Source organism: Dermochelys coriacea, chromosome 26 (genome assembly GCF_009764565.3).
Source record: "Dermochelys coriacea isolate rDerCor1 chromosome 26, rDerCor1.pri.v4, whole genome shotgun sequence".
NCBI classification, from domain to species: Eukaryota; Metazoa; Chordata; order Testudines; family Dermochelyidae; genus Dermochelys; species Dermochelys coriacea.
Window position 1 is genome coordinate 1,389,538 of NC_050093.1, and position 19,451 is coordinate 1,408,988.

The 19,451-nt window shown below is 42.5% G+C and overlaps 1 protein-coding gene across 1 annotated transcript in view; it reads right to left on the reverse strand.

Annotated features, from left to right (window-relative positions):
- The window catches only part of ADAM9 (ADAM metallopeptidase domain 9), a 51,272-nt gene that overhangs the window by 23,249 nt on the left and 8,572 nt on the right, over positions 1-19,451 (reverse strand). Inside the window, 5 exon segments of the mRNA XM_043503126.1 lie at positions 2,451-2,640; positions 4,383-4,459; positions 7,683-7,761; positions 9,423-9,487; positions 10,685-10,782. Of these exon segments, the coding sequence (XP_043359061.1) occupies positions 2,451-2,640; positions 4,383-4,459; positions 7,683-7,761; positions 9,423-9,487; positions 10,685-10,782 (509 nt within the window).

Here is a 19,451-nt window from a genome sequence, read left to right on the forward strand (position 1 = left end):
AGACCTCCCCCACTGCAACTTGAGACCATCGCTCCTTGTTCTGTCATCTGCCACCACTGAGAACAGCCGAGCTCCACCCTCTTTGGAACCCCCCTTCACGTAGTGGAAGGCTGCTATCAAATCCCCCCTCATGCTTCTCTTCTGCAGACTAAATAATCCCTGTTCCCTCAGCCTCTCCTCATAAATCATGTGCCTCAGCCCCCTAATCATTTTCGTTGCCCTCTGCTGGACTCTCTCCAATTTGTCCACATCCTTTCTGTACTGGGGGGCCCAAAACTGGGTGCAATACTCCAGACGTGGCCTCAACAGTGTTGTGGCCTCAAATCTCTTCCCTTGATCTGCTGGCAATGCTCCTATTAATGCAGCCCAATATGCCGTTAGCCTTCTTAGCAACTAGGGCACACTGTTGACTCATATCCAGCTTCTCATCCACTGTAATCCCCAGGTCCTTTTCTGCAAAACTGCTGCCTAGCCATTCGGTCCCCAGCCTATAGCAAAGCATGAGATTCTTCCGTCCTAAGTGCAGGACTCTGCACTTGTCCTTGTTGAACCTCATCAGATTTCTTTGGCACAATCCAATTTGTCTAGGTCACTCTGGACACTCCCTACCCTCCAGCGTATCTATCTCTCCCCCAAGCTTAGTGTCATCCACGAACTTGCGGAGGGTGTAATCCATCCCCTCATCTACATCATTAACGAAAACGTTGGCCCTAGGACCAACCCCAGGACACTCCACTTGATACCAGCTGTCAACTAACATCAAGCCATTGATCTCTACCCATTGAGCCTGCCGATCTAGCCAGCTTTCTATCCACCTTATAGTCCGTTCATCCAATCCATACTTTTTAACTTGCTGGCAAGAATACTGTGGGAGACCGTAATAAAAGCTTCGCTAACGTCAAGATATATCATGTCTACCAATTTCCCCATATCCACAGAGCCAGTTATCTCATCATAGAAGGCAATCAGGTTGGTCAGGCATGACTTGCCCTGGGTGAATCCATGCTGACTGATCCCGATCACCCTCTTCTCCTCCAAAATGGATTCCTTGAGGACCTGCCCCATGATTTTTCCAGGGACTGAGGCTGTAGTTCCCCAGATTCTCCTCCTTCCCTTTTTTAAAGATGGGCACTATATTTGCCTTTTTCCAATCGTCCGGGACCTCCCCCGATTGCCACGAGTTTTCAAAGATAATGGCCAATGGCTCTGCAATCACATCAGCCTACTCTCTCAGCATCCTCGGATGCATGCATCCAGGCCGATGGACTTGTGCATGTCCAGCTTTTCTAAATACTCCTTAACCTGTTCTTTCGCCATTGAGGGCTGCTCACCCCTCCCCATACTGTGCCGCCCAGTGCAGCAGTCTGGGATCTGAACTTGGCAGATGTGGTCACTAGGTTGCCTCTCCCATTCAGTAAGAGTCCCAAACTTTCCCTGACCTTCTTCTTGTTGCTAACATACCTGTAGAAACCCTTGTTACCCTTCACATCCCTTGTTAGCTGCAACTCCAATTGTGCTTTGGCCTTACTGATTACACCCCTGTATGCTCAAGCAATATTTTTATACTCCTCCCTAGTCATCTGTCCAAGTTTCCACTTCTTGTAAGCTTCCTTTTCATGTTTAAGATCACCGAAGATTTCTTTGTTAAGCCAAGCTGGTCGCCTGCCACGTTTGGTATTCTTTCTGCACATCCAAAACACACCCAAAAGACAAAGCCAACTAAAAAAACCTCGTGCAAACTAATAATTGCTCTGCATATGTTTTTGACTAAAGACTGGCCACATAACCAGTAAGTCCTGCTAAATTTTCAAAGTAAGGGATTTTTTTTTATTCCCATTCATGTTTTTTTAGAAAGGCAACACATATTTCTCTGCAGATTAAGCAGGGAAAATGGCAGTAGCTGTGATAAATAGTAACTGTTAGTAGCTGCTAACAAATGCTGTAAAGAGAACATACATACATGTTTTTCACATGCCTCACACATTTTATCGCTCCCATCTTTTTAGTCAAATTTAAACTAAGTGAAACAAGAAACCCCAAACAAACTTTGTTACACCATTCTCATAACCATCAAAGTAACAGTCCCAGTTTCAGCAAGGCCAATGCCATTCTGGCTTCTGACACAGAACTCTGCTGATGAGCCTCAATCCGGACAGCAGCATTCCTGCCCTCATCATCCCCCATCATGCAGCTCTGTCAACAAACTTCAATCTATCCTACAGCAACCTTGCTACTTCTTTTGTACACATACAATCTGGAGGAAACTGTAACCATTTTGTTCAAATATGATAGATCTATGGAGTTCTTACAGAAGGTAGAAAAATGCCTGTCAGAATCCTTAACTGTGGTCAGCTCTGAGAGAAACCCGATACACCATTTCCATCTTATTAGTTGAACAGTCATAAAAGCAATTCCAAATTGCAGTGTAGAGAGGACACTAAAATACTCACTCGCAGCAAGTGAGTCATGCTGGGAGGATGCTCATCCTCTGTGTATTCTCTTTCAGGGTCTGTGTTGTTAACTCCACACATCATGGGCTCCTTCTTCACATTCTCCATTCGATATATAATGTGTTTGAGGCCAGAGGAGGAATCCATCGGCTCAATTCCATATGTGACATTTTCCACTTGCAGCAGTCCCCTAATAATCGGATGAATACACATTACCGCCAAGCAACTACTAGACTAAATCCAGAGGCTGTCGTTATCCAGACGTTTGGATGGATGGAGGCGGGAACAACAAACATCTTACAGAAAGAAATATAGAACAAATCTAGGCCCCACTCCTGCAGACACTTGTGCTCTATGCTTAACTTTAAACATTCAAGCAGCCTCATGACTTCAGTGGAACAACCCACGTGTGTCATATTAAGCATATTCATAAGAGTTTGCAGTATCTGGTCTGTCATAAATATAAAGGGAAAGGTAAACACCTTTAAAATCCCTCCTGGCCAGAGGAAAAGCCCTTTCACTTGTAAAGGGTTAAGAAGTTAGGATAACCTCTCCGGCACCTGACCACAATGACCAATGAGGAGACAAGATACTTTCAAAGCTGGTAGGGGGAGAGAAACAAAGAGTCTGGGTCTGTCTGGGTGATGCTTCTGCCGGGGACAGAACAGGAATGGAGTCTTAGAATTTAGTAAGTAATCTAGCTAGAGATGCGTTAGATTATGATTTCTTTAAATGGCTGAGAAAATAAGCTATGCTGAATAGAATGGATATTCCTGTTTTTGTGTCTTTTTGTAACTTAAGGTTTTGCCTAGAGGGATTCTCTATGTTTTGAATCTAATTACCCTGTAAGGTATTTACCACCCTGATTTTACAGGGGTGATTCTTTTTCTTCTATTAAAATTGTTATTTTAAGAAAACTGAATGCTTTTTCATTTTTCTTAAGATCCAAGGGTTTGGGTCTGTGGTCACCTATGCAAATTGGTGAGGTTTTTTTTTTACCAACCTTCCCCAGGAAGCGGGGTGCAAGGTTTTGGTGAGGATTTTGGGGGGGGAAAGACGTTTCCAAACGGCTCTTTCCTAATAAAAAAAACCCAGTTAGACGTTTGGTGGTGGCAGCGAAAGTCCAGGGGCAAAAGGTAAAATAGTTTGTACCTTGGGGAAGTTTTAACCTAAGCTGTAAAAGTAAGGAGGTTTTCATGCAGGTCCCCACATCTGTACCCTAGAGTTCAGAATGGGGAAGAAACCTCAACAGGGGCCTTAATCACAGACTCTGAAAACAGAAATGTTTCAGTTCAGTTAATGTTGCCATTTACATTTCTGCAACAGCAAAGCGGTAAAGAACAGTGACGTGAACATCAATAATGGACAAATCAAGAAAATCCTAACAGTGCCGAAATTATCTCAAGTCAAAGATTTTTTCAAATTGAAGTTGATCATAAAACACTTTAAGTGTAAAGTCTCAGTAAAATTGCTAATCAAGATTTTATTTAAAAACTCCCTAACACTAAATGATTGCATACAATACAAAAATGATCATTTAAATTAATTTTCTATACAAGGTTGTAAAAATACTAAGAACAGATGCAACAATTTCTGTTGGATTTACTGATGGCTGAACAGTGAAGTCAGTTGTTTTGGAGGGGTGGGGAGGAATCCTGGATTGGAATTTTTGAGGACAAATGGTTATAGTTCCACCAATCAAATAATTTTGTCTTAATCAAAGTATTTGTTAGTTTTGTAATAACAAAAGACTTCAAAAACACGATGGTGTTAATTAAACACAATACTCTCATGCAGCCCAGTACCAACAGATGAAATACAGTTTGGCTCAAAACTAATTAAATCAAAGGGAGAATAATATTCTGTTTCAGAGAACTGAATTATAACAATGCATAGTTATGATAACTACATACACAAGAAGAGTTCTGTTACCTGAGTCCAAAGCAAGTGCTGACAGCAACAATGGAATCTGGTATCCCCTCCACATATCCCTGATAATGGCAGTGATCCTAAGGGAAAAAAATAAATAAATGAATTATGTATTATTTCTATACATACACAATGCAACTGACTACAACTGCTGCTGCTATTGTTCACCTTGCTGCACTAATGGTAGGAAGAGATCATCTTCTCTAGCCTGAAGAAATGTGTGCATGGGATGGTACCAAACATGTGTTTATCCTCCACATAGGTAAACATGTGGAGTTATTAATCTAAATACCAGATACTCTAGGACTCTTGTATTATTATTAAAACACAATGAAAGCCAGCCTCCTTGTACCATAACTGCAGGTCCATTTCACAGACCTACAGGACCAGCAATTCAGCACTACTGAATTGTCTAAGGGTACATGTATACTTAAAACACTACAGCAGTGTAGCTACATCACTGTAGCACTTCAGTGTAGACACCACGTACAATTCTCCTGTCAGTGTAGGCAGGGCTTAAATTCAGCTGGAGCTGTGTGGAGCAGAGCTCCGATAAATATTTTCAACTCCCCTGGAGTTTACATGGCATGGGGAGGGCTCTAGGAAACACTCTATGAGAATTTAAGCCCTGGGTGTAGGTAATCTACCTCCCCAAGAGGCAGCAGCAGCTAGATTGATGGAAGAATTCTTCTATCGACCTAGTGCAATCTCCACAAGAACTTTGGTCAGCTTAAATACTCCATTCAGGCATGTGGATTTTTCACACCCCTGAGCAACGTAGTTATGGCAATCCAATTTTCTAGTGCAGACCAGGCTAACTCCCACCCCATTAGCTCGCTTACCTGAACAGTAGCAAATATATTCTTAGGCCTGGCCTCCACTAGAAAATAAGGTCAGCATAACTACATCACTATGGGGTGCAAAAAAATCCATCCTCTAAGCCAAGTAGTTAAGCGAATCTAAGTCCCTGTGTAGACAGCGCTAGGTTGATGGAAGAATTCTTCTGTCAAACTAGATACCACATCTCAAAGAAGTGGATTAGCTACACTGATGGGAGAATCCTACCTGTCAGTGTAAGTAGTGTCTACACCAGTGGTTTTCCATCTATGGCCCCTAGACTCCTTGGGGTCTGCAGACGAGGTCTAACATCTCCAAAGGGGCCCGCACCTCCATTTGAAATTTTTTAGGAGCGTGCAAATGAAAAAAGATTGAAAACCACTGGTCTACACTGAAACACTAGAGAGACACAACTGTAGTGGCACGGCTGTGCTACTGTAGAGTTTTAAGATTTTACAGGTATGTCTACACTGAAGTCTACTCTCCTAATGTCTGTTCTAATATTAATCAACCAGGCTCAGAAACACTATCCGTGAACAGTCTCTGGACTTGAAGCTGAGCTGTCCAACTTCAACGTTGTTTGTTGTCCCCTTCCTACCCCACCCCCAATAAATATTTTAAGCTCAGCCCAGTTGCTGTGAGCCAGTGAGCAGGGCTTAAATTCTCCCCAAGCATTTTCTGGAGTCCCAGGACACTGAGGCTCCTGAAAATATTTACTGGAGCTCCGCTCTGGTCAGCTCCAGCTGAATTTAAGCCCTGCCAGTGAGCCATTCAGCCTTCCAGGAATGAATTGTGCATGATACACCCTTTGGCTTGTGTATAGCCTCTCTCTGGCTAGAGCGAGGTAAACATCTGCTATTATTGCCAATGGACAGACACTCTGTGCTGCCTAAACATGCCTCGACCAACACTGACGAGGCACTGTCAGGAAAACAGAACAATGCCAGATGAAAGCCATTATCCATTGACTTCCAAAGAGATCCCAGGACAAGACACAAAAACGATCCATTCTAATGCAGCATTTCGCTCCCCTGGAAGCGAAACATGTGATTTCACAGCTGGCTAAATACACAAGATTTACATCACGCTCCCATCACAAAAACCCATACAGAAGCATGTCCAACATGCTCTGTACTCTACCTGGCCCGGTTTTCCAAATTATGCTTGGGGGCAAGTACAAGGCAAATGCATTTCATTCTGTGCACACCGAACGTTCACTGCATTGCAGCTGTAGCTCTAAGGTTCTCTAACAGACATATTTTTGGATACCACCATAGTTGTCAGGCAGCTGAAATCATTTGTTCTTTGGCCTGGTGCCTTACAAAGTTCTTAAAGCATGTAATAATCCCCCAGAGCAACAGGGCTTGTCATGGCCTCTGGCTGAACTAAAGCCTCATTATAAGCACAATTGTGTTCCTCTGATTCAAGTACCTGCCTTTCCATAGAAAGGAAAAGGGGGGGAAAAAAACCCCAAACACTCAACTGCTCCATTTCCAAGCAAGAGATACTGTACATCTCACCAGACACACAAACAACAGAGCAGACTTATTTTAAACAAGGGGAGGGTGGAGAAAGTAAAATGTGCATATACTTGTTATGACATGAGGCACCATTTGTGTTTGTTCCATGAAACCAGTTAATCATTCTTTGAAAATGTAATGTCTAATGGTCATGTGGTGAAGCAAGGGGGGTGGAAGCTGTCACAGCAGCAGCTTGCCCATATGGGGAGAAGAGTTGTGCACCCTTTATCTAGTTAAGCAGTTCTGATTATAATGCAGGGACCACTAGTGCTATAAGATCCCAAACATTTAATGATCCAAGCAGTTGAGGGAGGAGTATGGCTAGGAGGGAGACAGTCCATGGAAGTCATCATATTCTATATCTGGTTTTATACTGCATCAAAGTGCCATAAAGAGTTGTATCTGAGAGTCACTAAAGTGAACCAACAGGGTGTTTGGCCCCTTGATTGCTCTGACACCTGGCAGACAGGACTAATGCCCTGCAAAGGGGAGGTGGCATTCAATGAACATTAGAAACATTACGTTGCTCTTGTATTTACAGTTTTGAAACACTAGTAAAACCAAAAGAAAAGACACTCAATGGCTAATCAAAACAACCATTTCCTTTTATAAATTAAAAAAAATTAAGATTGTTAAAAAAAACCCCACACACACAAACAGGAAAAATTCAGTTTTTTTAAATAAAATATGAGCGCACACCCATTCACCTGCCTACCCTCCCGCCCATCACAGAAAAGTGTGATTTTTCTACTGTTACGTGCCAGGGGCCAAATTCAAGGCATCTTCCCAGATGAGGAGTGAAATGTGTTGTGCATTTTGCAGATTAGAACCTACTTCTTTAAAAGACGCTCCAGTCAGTTTCATAATACATTACTCTTTAGCAATGCAGCTGTATGAAGTTCTAATCATCCTGCTTCAACAAGGACACAAAAGAAAGGAAACCCACCTGCACGTCCAGATTTTCAGACTGCAACTTCCCTTCCTCGCTGTAGGTATACACTGTGAAATCTTTGGGTAAAAATTCTCTGAAAAAAAAGAGGGGAGGAGAGAAATACAAAAATGTTGATGCAACAAGAAAACAAATATCCTCGTCAACAGTGGCAGTATTGAAAAATCTGTATTGAAATAAGGAAACTGATATTAAAAAAACCAAACCCATGAACCACTGACAAATTATGCAGTTACTAGGACCTATTCCTCTATGTAACTATACTATGGCAAAACTCAAGGTACTGAAATAGGATATTTAATGCAAGAATCTACCACCTCCTCAGGGATGAAACACAAAAAGACAAGAGGAAACATCAAAACAGACAAAATGCTCACTAGCTGGAAGCAGGGAATAGAAAAGTGCAGCAGTCAGAGGCCGACTGGCTGCAGCTGGCTTCTCTATCTCCAGTTTTGGAGGAAAGCATATTGGGAAATATTTTTTTAAAAGGGTGACCCAATACTAAATTCAGAGATGGCCAAGCAGCCAGAAAGCAGAGAAGTCAAATTCCCATGCTTCTGAGGACCAGGTATCTGATGAATGACAGCCTGAGACCCCACAGCCTAGTGAGTTTGACCACATTGCCTCTTTTGTTTATTATTACAACATGTTGATTATGAGGATCAACAACTTAAAAAAACACTTCTGACTGATTTTAACCTATTGTTGTTACTAGTAATCCTTAAAAATCACTGTACAAGGACTAGAGAAAAAATCTCTCTATGTTCAGTGTAAAAAGAAAAGGAGTACTTGTGGCACCTTAGAGACTAACAAATTTATTAGAGCATAAGCTTTTGTGAGCTACAGCTCACTTCATCGGATGCATTTGGTGGAAAAAAACAGAGGAGAGATTTATATACACACAGACAGAGAACATGAAACAATGGGTTTATCATACACACTGTAAGGAGAGTGATCACTTAAGATAAGCCATCACCAGCAGCAGGGGGGGGAAAGGAGGAAAACCTTTCATGGTGACAAGCAAGGTAGGCTAATTCCAGCAGTTAACAAGAATATCAGAGGAACAGTGGGGGGTGGGGTGGGGGGGAGAAATACCATGGGGAAATAGTTTTACTTTGTGTAATGACTCATCCATTCCCAATCTCTATTCAAGCCTAAATTAATTGTATCCAGTTTGCAAATTAATTCCAATTCAGCAGTCTCTCGTTGGAGTATGTTCAGTGTGTGTTTACTCTGAACATTATAGCATTGTGTGTATAGCCAGTTTCCTCATTTGTGTGGATCTTTAGCACAGCAACTAGGGAGAGAATTTAAAAATAAAACTGTAGAAGTCACAAGCCAGCAGCTAAAAAAGGTAGGTGTTTTGTTTGTTTGTTTCTTTGAAGTGAGATTGTGTCCTTTTAATCCCTGTCCAGATCCCTTTTGGGCAAGAGTCACTTCCTGTACTTGAGACTGATCATCAAAGCAGCTCAGAAAAATGTTTAGTTGGTACCCTACTGTGGGGAGATGGGAGGGAGGGAGACTTAGTCCACTTTCAATTGTTTTCCTGTACAGGTTTAACAGAGCCAATGTGCAAACACACTTCTGACACACCACCTCCGGGACTGAAAACAGCATGTTACCTGGAAACAGCATCCAGGACTGGAAACAGCATGTATAAATCTAATGCAGTTGATAGGAAGTGAATAATCCCAGGGCAGACTTACCAGAAGTCAGAGGGAAAGACGAGTCACTTACTTGTTTTTTTCTAGGTGAATTGTGTGTTTCCTTCCCTCTACGTGAAGGACATATGACACCTTGTCCTGAACACAAAAAAGAGAACACTTACACATTGTACTAACAAAAACACTCTCTCAGCCATCATCCAAAATCCTGGAGTAAACAGCACCCACATGCCCAGTTATTCTAAATGTGCCACTAATGTCACCGCCATCAGCCATGCCATTAACGCCTTATATTCAAGCTGCTATAACTCAGCCATGAGGGTTTACTTAAGGTCATCACTATGCACATTCATTCTTAGTACACATACATTTAGTTCCCAAACACCCGTGAGGCAAATTACTGCCTGCCTTGGCCATTTCTACACCCACAAAACCCAAGAGACTGAGCTAATAAAGACAGGTTTCAGAGTAGCAGCCGTGTTAGTCTGTATTCGCAAAAAGAAAAGGAGTACTTGTGGCACCTTAGAGACTAACAAATTTATTAGAGCTAATAAATAATAAATAAGGTGCCACAAGTACTCCTTTTCTTTGAGCTAATAAAGAAATTCCCATTCTTATTCATTCTGCTGATTTCAGACTGCAGGCATAAACATAATACGGGTGATCCTATTATGTCACATGACACTCCAGACACAAATCCCAGTGTGGTTCTAACTCACTCATTTCAAAATTAGCTTTCTGCGTTTAATTATTCCATCAATAGCATGATTCTAAGTCTCCTGGAAAGAAGCTTAGTGCTTTTCATATAATCTCCTCAGCTGGGAAAGGACAATGTGGTTTTTATTACTGCATTCTTCAGCATGTATGTTCTGGTTCTTTATGGCCTATTCTCTCCACTGCCTGGTACTATCCCAGTAGGTTTGGATCTGTTTATTTAAAGGGACAGTTCAAATTGACTTGTGACTACATTAATTATCACAACATGAGCATGCACTGGCTTACCACTGCAGTCAGCTGCAAGGCATCTGTGATACAGCATCATGCCCTGGTACAGAAATCCTGTTAATCCTGACAAAGTGACAGTTTAAGCCTCGAGTGCCTTAAAGTGCACAGACTCTGTCCTACTCTGGGCAAGTTACATGGCTTGATGGGTCTACGACACACTAACCACCATCATCTGAAAGCCAGCACAATGTCTTCCATATGTTGTGGGAGGCTGGATACTTGCAATCATTTGCAGTTACATTGTTCAGGGGATGGACTAACTGAATTTAGGGCCAACTTTAGACGGAGCTGATTCAGAAGCAGAGAATGATTTTAAACACTTCCAAGTACCTGTACTGAGGAGGAATTGGAGGCTGCTCGCCGCTCTTTTGTTAACCTCTGTGGATGTATAATTTCAAAGGAAGACAAATGAGAGGTCTGCTGGAAACCTAGAAAAGACAAAGCAAATGCTACCACATTCATGTCACTAAGGAAACAAAACAGACAGATCATGCTCGCGGAACAAAACAACTTCTCTTTGGAAGGATGGTCCACGGGTTAAGGTGCAAGTTTGGGATTTGAGAGACCCAGGTTCAATTCCCTAATCTGCCACAGACTCCCAGAGTGACCTAATACAAGTCACTTAGCCTCTCTGTGCCTCAGTTATCTATTGGTAGAATTAGGACAATAGCATTGCCCTACCTCCCCTGGGTGTTATGAGGATAGACACATTGTTAGGTGTTCAGATACTACAGTAATGGGAGCCATAAAAAGTACTGTAATAAACGAAGTGGGGGGTAGCTTCCTTTTATGAACACCCAGCCAGTCAGTTAGCTGTAAAATCCCTCTTGATCTCTGTTCTCTGCTTGCTTTACCTGTAAATGGTTAACAAACCCACAGGTAAAAGAAAAGGAGTGGGCACCTGACCAAAAGAGCCAATGGGAAGGCTAGAATTTTTTAAAATGGGGAAAGAAACTAGTCATGTTAAAAGAAAAGGAGGACTTGTGGCGCCTTTGAGACTAACAAATTTATTTGAGCATAAGCTTTCGTGAGCTACAGCTCACTTCATCGGATGCATTCAGTGGAAAATACAGTGGGGAGATTTATATACACAGAGAATGTGAAACAATGGGTGTTACCATACACACTGTAACAAGAGCAATCAGGTAAGGTGAGCTACTACCAGCAGGAGAGCGCGGGCGGGGGGGGGGGGTACACCTTTTGTAGTGATAATCAAGGTGGGCCATTTCCAGCAGTTGACACGAACGTCTGAGGAACTGCGTAGGGGGGGCGAGGGGGGAGATAAGTTTCAGAATAGCAGCCATGTTAGTCTGTATCCGCAAAAAGAAAAGGAGGACTTGTGGCACCTTAGAGACTAAAAAATTTATTTGAGCATAAGCTTTCGTGAGCTACAGCTCACTTCATCGGATGCTCAAATAAATTTGTTAGTCTCTAAGGTGCCACAAGTACTTCTTTTTGTTTTCATGGGCAAATAGCTTTACTTTGTGTAATGACCCATCCACTCCCAGTCTTTATTCAAGCCTAAGTTAATTGTATCGAGTTTGCAAATTAAATTCCAATTCAGCAGTCTCTCGTTGGAGTTTGTTTTTGAAGTTTTTTTTGTTGAAGAATTGCAACTTTTAGGTCTGTAAATCGAGTGACCGGAGAGATTGAAGTATTCTCCGACTGGTTTTTGAATGTTATCATTCTTGACGTCTGATTTGTGTCCATTTAATCTTTTACGTAGAGACTGTCAGTTTGGCCAATGTACATGACAGAGGGGCATTGCTGGCACATGATGGCATATATCACATTGGTAGATACGCAGGTGAACGAGCCTCTGATAGTGTGGCTGATGTGATTAGGCCCTATGATGGTGTCCCCTGAATAGATATGTGGACACAGTTGGCAATGGGCTTTGTTGCAAGGTTAGGTTCCTGGATTAGTGGTTCTGTTGTGTTGTGTGTCGTTGCTGGTATTTGCTTCAGGTTGGGGGGCTGTCTGTAAGTAAGGACTGGCCTGTCTCCCAAGATCTGAGAGAGTGATGGGTCGTCCTTCAGGATAGGTTGTAGATCCTTGATGATACGTTGGAGAGGTTTTAGTTGGGGACTCAAGGTGATGGCTAGTGGCGTTCTGTTATTTTCTTTGTTGGGCCTGTCCTGTAGTAGGTGACTTCCGGGTACTCTTCTGGCTCTGTCAATCTGTTTCTTCACTTCAGCAGGTGAGTATTGTAGTTGTAAGAACGCTTGATAGAGATCTTGTAGGTGTTTGTCTCTGTCTGAGGGGTTGGAGCAAATGTGGTTGTATTGTAGAGCTTGGCTGTACACAATGGATCGAGTGGTATGATCTGGATGAAAGCTGGAGGCATGTAGGTAGGCAAAGCGGTCAGTAGGTTTCCAGTATAAGGCGGCGTTTATGTGACCATCGCGTATTAGCACCCTAGTGTCCAGGAAAGTGGATCTCTTGTGTGGACTGGTCCAGGCTGAGGTTGATGGTGGGATGGAAATTGTTGAAATCATGGTGGAATTCCTCAAGGGCTTCTTTTCCATGGGTCCAGATGATGAAGATGTCATCAATGTAGCGCAAGTAGAGTGGGGCATTAGGGGACGAGAGCTGAGGAAGCATTGTTCTAAGTCAGCCATAAAAATGTTGGCATGCTGTGCGGCCATGCGGGTACCCATAGCAGTGCCACTGATTTGAAGGTATACATTGTCCCCAAATGTGAAATAGTTATGAGTGAGGACAAAGTCATAAAGTTCAGCTACTAGGTTTGCTGTGACATTATTGGGGATACTGTTCCGGACGGCTTGTAGTCCATCTTTGTGTAGAATGGTGGTGTAGAGGCTTCTACATCCATAGTGGCCAGGATGGTGTTTTCAGGAAGATCACCGATGGATTGTAATTTTCTCAGGAAGTCAGTGGTGTCTCAAAGATAGCTGGGAGTGCTGGTAGCGAAGGGCCTGAGGAGGGAGTCTACATAGCCAGACAATCCTGCTGTCAGGGTGCTGGAAATGGCCCACCTTGATTATCACTACAAAAGGTTCCCCCCGCCCCGGTAATAGCTCACTTTACCTGATCACTCTCGTTACAGTGTGTATGGTAACAACCATTGTTTCATGTTCTCTGTGTATATAAATCTCCCCATTGTATTTTCCACTGAATGTACCCGATGAAGTGGGCTGTAGCCCACGAAAGCTTGTGCTCAAATAAGTTTGTTAAGTCTCTAAGGTGCCACAAGTCCTCCTTTTCTTTTTAAGGTGCCACAAGTCCTCCTGTTCTTTTTGTCCTTTCTCTGTTGTTCTCTGGAGAAGCAGGGACAGAGCAGCAATGCTATAAGCAGTAATGCTGTGTAAAGTTTGAACCAGGTATGAAAAATTATCTTCCATACCTAGAAGGAATCATTTGGACAGGGCACGTTTAGATAAATGCGATCAGGTTTATTTTGGCTTGTGGATCTCCTCTGTGCTAACCCAGATGCTTTTGCTTGCTTGTAACCTTTAAGCTGAACCCCAAGGAAGCTATTTTGGGTTCTTAATTTTTGGAATTGCTCTTTTAAAATCTAGCAACAATCTAAGTTCCAGATGTATTTTTTTCCTTTTTGTTTTAATAACATTTACCGTTTTTAAGAAGGATTTGGATTTTTGTGTCCTAATTGGTTTGTGCATATGCTGTTTGATTAGCTGATGGCCACAACTAATTTCCTTTGTTTTCTTTCACAGCTCTTCCCTGGAAGGGGCGTGAAAGGGCTTGATGGTACCCCACAGGGAGGAATTCCCAAGTGTTCCTTCCTGGATCCAAGGAGGGGTTTTTTTGCATTCGGATGGTGGCAGCCAAGGTCAGAGAGAAGCTGTAACCTTGGGAGTTTAATACAAGCCTGGAGTGGCAAATATTAATTTTTAGAATCCTTGCCGGCCCCCACTTTCTGCACTTGGAGTGACAGAGTGGGTATTCAGCTTTGACAAGTACCTATGATAAATCTGGAACCAGACTGACTCTTATAACTGGCTTTCTATCTAAGACACTTTATTTTTAAATTGATACAAACAAAGGTATCAACAACTGACAGCATACTTAATATCAGGTATGGTATCGTCTTCATACAAATATAGGATACTATCCAACCTTATGCATCAAAGAGGGACAAACTGGGAAGCTTATACTCAGCATTTAATGACCTGTCTAGAGGAAGAAAATAAATTCTGCCAACCAGCCTATTGTTCATGAAAGTATTGTACTACCAAGGCAGCAACATATCTTTAAAGAGATCAACACCCTTCTGAAGAGGGTGCTTCTGACAAGTGCAGGGGAGCACAGGTGAGAACACCACCCACCCAGATAGAAACTTTCAGGCCACAAAATGATTTCCAAATACGCACTGCCACAAAATACAGTGATCACCTGAGAAGTGGACAGTAATAAACTAAGTTATCCAGACTGTCTCAAATAAGAAGCTCATTCAAGATGTGACAATCCGATAGTCTCTTAAAATACAAACAACACCTTACACCTTTCATCATGTTTCAAAGCACTAAACAGAAGCATCAGTATCATTAGCCCCATTATGACGACATGTGGGGAAAATGAGGCACAATGAGGGGTAGGAACTTGCCCAAGGTCACCCAGCAGACCAGTGGCAGGGCTGGGAATGGAACCCCCCCACAACTCCTGAATCCACGTCCAATGGTCTTTCCACTAGGCCACACTGCCTCCCTAGATTATACTAGAGAGGCTCCTAAAACTACTTTTCTCCCTCCCCATGGTGTAGCAGCAGCAAACCCAGGCAGCAAGTCCTACAAAAAATCAGCAATGCCAGTCAAAGCTTTTACATGTTAAAGGCTGTTAAGCACAGTAAGTCACGAAAGGGCATTTTAAGGACTTACTGAATGCATGCAATATATAATGAAAATGTAGCCTCTGTCATGAGAGAGTCTAGCACAGAATATTGTTGTTACATACAGGATTTAAACCAAAAAAAAAAAAAAAAAAAAAAAAAAAGGATTATTTGTGGCACCTTAGAGACTAATTTATTTGAGCATAAGCTTTCGTGAGCTACAGCTCACTTCAGCATCTGATGAAGTAAGCTGTAGCTCACGAAAGCTATGCTCAAATAAATTTGTTAGTCTATAAGGTGCCAAAGTATTCCTTTTCTTTTTGCGGATACAGACTAACATGGCTGCTACTCTTAAACCAGGATTTTTACAGGAACCCCCGCAGCACGATGCAGATGCTTACTGATAAGGACTGCTGGACAACTGAGCTGTTAAGGAGAATCAGTTACACACCAGTTGTGGGATAAAAGCTTCTAATGCATTTACACTATAAAATAAGGTAGCACATGTGGGTTATGATCAGCCAAAAAAAAAAAAAAACAGGGTCTGTGCTTAAGCCAATAGCCACTCCCCTTGGAAAGATGGTGATGGGAGCTACAAAGGGTTTTAAGTACAACAGATTTTACTGGCAATAACGGTGGAATCAATGACCTCACCAGAAGGGCACAAGCTTAAAACCTAAAATAAAGAGGGAGGGAAATACTTCTATTTCCTGTAACAATTCATCTCCAAAACTACATTGCAATTCTTGTAGTTTATCATCACTGAGGATCTTCCACAAGCTACAGTCCAACTGGAGCTCACACTATCTGTTTGCCACAATGGAAGGAAAAGGAATAGAGCAGCTACTCACCAATACACAGCACTTATTTTAAAGCAGCAGCTCAGCTTTGAAGAACAACTCCACTTTCTACTACAGATGTATTATTGCTTTGTACGTCAACTTTGGGTCATCACCATGATTTAAGCACTCTCCCACTGGAGGCCTGCTCCATCACTTGAGAGTAGGCTGGAATTTTCAAAAGGCATCTAACAGAGTTTGAAATTCAATGGGACTTGGGTCACCAACTCTTTAGGCTCCTTTAAAATACCATCCCTCATCATCATCAGTGCAAGCAAACTGCACTGAAATTTAAACATCTGGGGGCGCTCTTTGCTTGGCCACTTGCTGCAGAGATTTTGAGGAAGTTGGGTAAGACAGCCTCTCCACCAGGGATTCACATTAAAATAAGCCAAAACATGTCAAGTTATTATAGCACCATGCCAGTTTAACAGTGCCTCTCCATGCTAATACTGCACACATATCCCCAAAAAAAAAAAAAAAACATTTATTCCAAGCACTGCAGTCCTGTGGTCCAGCTGATGGAGCTCAGCAGGATCGGTTCTTTAAAAGGAAAGCAAATTTTTAACTCTGGAGTACCTTTCCAGTTCAAGTATTTGGCTCTGAACAAATAACAGTCAGTTTTCGGGGTCAGGGTCCATGTGTGCTATACACAGACTAGTAACATTTTGCATTGACAACACTGCCTTGTGTCACCATGGCTACTCTCTAGATCTAAGTTGGGGGTCCCCTGAGACTGCTCTTGATTCAGCACAGGTGTCCCTGTAGAATTATGAGGGCCCTTCACTCTTGAGCTATGTCTTCATTGACAAACAAGCTGTGGTTTTAACATGGCAGCAGCAACCCTGCTGTCAAAGCATACTGGAGACAAGGCTCTGTAGTTTTACCATGAAGTTAACTAGATGAAATCCATCACAAAGGATATAGGGTTCAGCCTCCCTAGGTACTTTACAGTAAAAGCTACAGGTGCCTTGTCTCCACTTGGTTATCTCACTGTAAAATCCTAAGGCATGTCAGTTCTCATTAAAACCAAGAAGCCTTTTTGTCAGTAAAGAAAACACTTTGTGAGAGTTTTTCTTACGAGTAGATTCCTGCACCCGTCCTGCTGTTCTCTGACTGCTCAGAGCACTCCCGCACTGTACACAGAGAAGGACATGGATCTCTCCTTCATGGAGCTCTGTCTATATTAACTTATGCAGTACAATTCAGACATTTCTGACACAAGCCCGGGGGGTGGGGAATCAACTTACCCATGGTGCAATTTTGTGCTTCTCTCTAGTGGATCGTTGTTGAAAGGGTTGCCAAAAAAGAGGGCGCCCTTACTATGAGATGCTTAGCTCTGCCTTGCAAACCTAGAAAGGAACTGTACCATATGTTTAATAATGGATACTTCACTGAGAAGAGAGACACGAATATATCCAAGTCTGTTTTGCCCACACAAAACGATACTCTGGACATCTTTGGCCTTTTTAAAGTGCTCTCGGATAGATGGGTTCTTGCCTCTCTGTACAATGGCAACTAGTTAATTGCTAAATTAAACTTTGGCTTCCATGGCCCAGACCATCTTGTACTCCTCTCAGTGTGTCGACGGGGTCTGGCTTCAGGCAGAGAATAGCTGAATACATCTCTCAGTGGACTGTCTGCAGTTGGCTCGGCCCCTCATGGGAGAAGAGATCTGAATGTGAGGGACTAATCTCAGATCCAGGACTCCAGTCCCCCACAAGGCAATACCTCAAACTGCCTCTAGACTGACAGGCCAATCCAAATCACATTTGTGATACTGCCATTAATAATAAAATCTAGCTCATCAGCAGATCTCAAAGCCCTTTCAAAAGAGGTCAGTATCATTATCCCCATTCTACAGATGGGGAAACTGAGGCACAGAGAATTGAAGCGACTTGCTCAAGGTCATCCAGCAGGCCAGTGGCACAGCGAGGAATAGAACCAGGTCTCTCAAGTCTCAATTCAGAGGTTTTAAACATTACCAGAATCCCATCTTATTCTACAATAATACTGTATCCTGGAAGCTAACTCTCCATTGTACTGTGATCTTGTGAACAAAGTGCTGGTTAAATTTGCCATCAGTAAGACCCTACATAACTCCAGCCCTGGCTATATATTTGTCTACAGCACCACTCACCCTCTCTGCTGTCAGCAATGCCAATCTAGATACCCCCATTCATCTACTTTTCCCCACAGACTCTTCCGTGCATTCTTTACTGCTTTCCCTAAGCCAGGGACACCCTCCCAGCTCCAATCCACTGAGCCACCCTTTCAGATCTCTCCTTAAGACTCAGTTTTTCTCCAATGCTCATGAGAGGGGACCCAATAAATCAGCAGTATATTTATTGGTTTATAAAGTCTTCAAATGTGCACACATCTAAACTGAGCCACCACATGATCCTAATACAGTAGCCTTTATGGAAATACTGCTACATTTCCTCATCCCCTCCTCTTTTCCTATTTTTAATAGGCTTGCTCACGTCTAGATGTATTGGCTTTAAGCTCTCTGGTTTTGTTTCCGCAAGGCATCTCGCACACCTTTGGGCACAGTTACAAAACTAAAACTAACAGTGATCTACAAAGGTACTGAAAAACAAGTCCACACAAAAGAAGACCTGCTTTGCCTATCTTAGGTGGCAAACAGCATCTGGAAGACTCTTCATAGCCCTGAAAAGCTAATCATTTTCCTCACCAATAAATGGACTTATGCCCAGAATTAGTTTTAAAGACCAGACAGGTTCTGTATGGACACTGCTGCAGTGACAAATGAAGACTGGAGCCCAGGGCACTTTTCCACCAACAATATCTAAGTAAAAGCAATTAGAGTATTTTCAGTTCCGGTCTCCCACACCCTGCTATCCACTCAGAGAGTTTCAAATCACATTAGCAAAGTGTAGCCACTCACAGAGCTACAACACTTCTTGGGAAAAAGGAAGGTGTACTGCAGTAAAACACTCTTTAGTTACTCTGATTTATTGATTGGAGGATATGCCAGAAGACTATAATCCCAGCTCACAATAGCCCTTCTTCATAAAGTCGAGAGGGTAAAGAACATCCGACAGTCACATCCTCAGTCAGAAGATAACAGAGGGAAGGGGCCACTTCCTTCCCTGGGATAAACCACCACAATCTACACCCTCACAAGTGACAACTCCCTACTTGCCACTTCTAGCACTTCCATTTTCAATTGCAGAGAGATTCTTTTTCACATCCTGTCCCAGATTTTTGTAAATAATTACTGTCCACTGTTAAACAGTTTCCATATCCCACACCAAGAGGTGGCTACATTGAGTGGTGGGTGAAGGGAACCCCATATACTTTGTGGAACATTTTGGGACTCCTTCAGGATAAAACATTAAGATTCCATTAAACATGGCAGATTTCACAATGTTGCATGCTATGCTGAAGGCACCAGTTGTGCACATAGAACTGAAAGATGAGGGAT